The sequence below is a fragment of the Montipora foliosa genome, chromosome 3 (assembly GCF_036669935.1).
Source record: "Montipora foliosa isolate CH-2021 chromosome 3, ASM3666993v2, whole genome shotgun sequence".
Taxonomy (NCBI): domain Eukaryota; kingdom Metazoa; phylum Cnidaria; class Anthozoa; order Scleractinia; family Acroporidae; genus Montipora; species Montipora foliosa.
Genome location: NC_090871.1, coordinates 64,614,468 through 64,616,967, shown reverse-complemented (window position 1 = coordinate 64,616,967; position 2,500 = coordinate 64,614,468). Strand labels below are relative to the sequence as shown.

Here is a 2,500-nt window from a genome sequence, read left to right as displayed (position 1 = left end):
AACCCCGTCTACATGAATTCCAGAAAAATCGGATTACAAACTCATGCACGTAATTGCTCTTACTTCTAAAATTAACTGACTTGCAACATGTCTCTCCTTGGTTTTCACTCATGTGATCAACAGCCATGTTTTTCAAAGAAAACTAAAGTATAGGTTGCACATAAAATTATAGAGTTCAATTCCCAGAGGATTGGATCGAGGCACCAAAATGGCTGCTGTTTCCTAATTGGGGACATCAACATGGTGGCAGTGACATCATGTGAAAACTGAGAATTATCTTTCTACCCTTATCTGGTGTCTTGCAAGTGCATAGCTGTTTAAAGAAGAGTACCCTGAACTAAACCTATGGTGTTAGCAGTGTTAACATGGTGGTCAGGACATTTGCCTTTCACTAATATGTCCCAGGTTCCATTCCCAGCGTCATGTCGTCATGTGGGTCTCCATTCTTCTTTTCTCCGGGTACTGTGATGATTTCATTCAGAAATAAAAACTAATATTTGATTCGGCCTGCTTCACTTTGCTTTTATTTTGTTCTCTCCAATTGACCTTTTTGCCGATACGGCGGCCATTTTGATTTCTATTGTTTCGAAAGACATTATGGGATGCTCAGGGGGCAAACTGGGCATCCCATAATAGCTATTTGAAATAATAGAAATCAAAATGGCTGCCGTATCTGCAAAAGGGTCTATTACTTGAGACCAGTGCTTCATTACATAAGCTTGAGACTGTTATAACTGAAAATAATGATGATGATGATGATGATATTAGTACCTTACAATTTCTAACGTTGCCTTGAGTCTCAGCTTAGCCTGGTTGTTTGAAAAAGGTTAGCTGTGACCTCTTATCAGTGTCACACTTCTTTCACAAACAAGACCTTGAAAATTATAATGCCAGCTGTTGCAAGGTGGCTATTGTAGCCTTAATCCCCTTCCCCAAGTTGGAAAAATGGGAGAAGGCAATAGCCTTCCCTCTCCTGATTTTCCTTCTCGGGGAGGGGAAGGAAGGCTGCAGCCTACAGGGTGACAAAAGCAACTTTGAGAGTCTCAAACAAGAGAATGGTTCTTTGAATCATGAACCTGATAGATTTTAGAAAGATTCTCCAAATTTTCCCGTGACACTACTGAAGTGCATATTATTTAAAAACAAGCACTTCAAAGATTACATTAAAGATGCTAGTTCAAACTACATGTAAAGCGTAACTCTGTAATGACGAATTCGGCAGTTTAATGCATCCTTAAGTCACAACCAGAGATTAAAAACTACGCGATGCAAGGAAAACGACAGTTCGGCGAAAATTAAAATCAGCAAAATGCGAGCGCAAATATATTTAAAATAAACATGCTTTTTCGCCGAAAATCAGCTGAAAAGAGTATTCTTTTTCTGGACTAAGGCTTTATTCTTTCTTTCTGCCTAATAATGGACTTTTTCCAGCCCTTATACTGAAAAAAGAGAGTTCTTAGCTAAATTAAATCCACGTGTGGTGACCGGAAATCAGAGAGATGCAAAAAAAATAATTCGGCGCCTAATGTACCCTCCATCTTTTGTATGAATGATTAAGGGTTTGATTTCTATCTGTTACTTTTTTACATTAATAAACTGGTTTTACCCTTTTCCTCCGTAGAGATTTTTGTAGTAAGCTCCTCGCCCAGACATCTTCCTGCATATGATACGAAACATGTCTGTTATACAACGTATATGTCTGACGATAAGTATGACCGCTGTAAGAATCTCGAATCCCCGCAGCCTCGTTTCCAGGGTCTCTCTTCTCTGCTTTCCTTGTCGAGGAAAGAGACCCTGGTTGCGGCTGGTCACGTGGTATTCCTTAACAAACATTTTTCCACTAGGGTAGGGTTTTCGTTATATTTTGATCCGGCAACTGGTATTCGTTAAAAAAATACATTTTCACGTTGTTTTATCAGTCGTGCACTAGTCTACTAACTTGACTTTCATCAATATTCCGTATTCGTTTGACCAACCCTGTTCCCAGGGTCTCACGTCTCTGCCTCCTTTGTCATTGAGGAGAATGTCCCGCTTCAAGGAAGGAAGAAGAGAGACCCTGGGAACGAATTGTAATCTTTTCGACCGTCGACATGGATTCCGATCACGACCGCAACGATTGTGTTAAGGACGGTGCTTACTATTGCGCATACGTTCTGCGCATCTCAAGATACTCGGATTTCCTATCGGTGATGCTTACTAATACAAGGATATTTTTGCGCGGTTTGAAATTATCTAGAGAAAGTAGATCTTAGTAATTACTATTGGTATCCAAAAAGAAAATTGGGGGCAACCATCCATTTTTCAGAGATAATTGAGCTTCAATTTGAGAAAGAACGCCATACATGGCTTTGAATTTTAAAGCTTTTTACAAATATTGTTCTTGAATTATCTTTGAAAAATGCGTGGTTACCCCCAATTTTGTTTTTCGATTTCAGTAACAATATTTAAGATCTACATTTCCCGCACAATCATAAACTGGGGCAAAATACCTTTGAATTAG

At 39.2% G+C, this 2,500-nt stretch overlaps 1 protein-coding gene across 1 annotated transcript in view; it reads right to left on the bottom strand.

The window, feature by feature from the left end:
• The window catches only part of LOC137997949 (uncharacterized), an 18,385-nt gene extending 16,710 nt beyond the window's left edge, over positions 1 to 1,675 (bottom strand). Inside the window, exons 1-2 of the mRNA XM_068844289.1 lie at positions 1,607 to 1,675; positions 1 to 8 (exon numbers count right to left, since the gene is read on the bottom strand). The exon at positions 1 to 8 is cut by the window's left edge and continues 101 nt beyond it. Coding sequence (XP_068700390.1) covers positions 1 to 8; positions 1,607 to 1,653 — 55 coding nt within the window. The 5' untranslated portion in view covers positions 1,654 to 1,675. The remainder of the gene's footprint in view (positions 9 to 1,606) is intronic.
• Positions 1,676 to 2,500: the final 825 nt, after the last annotated feature.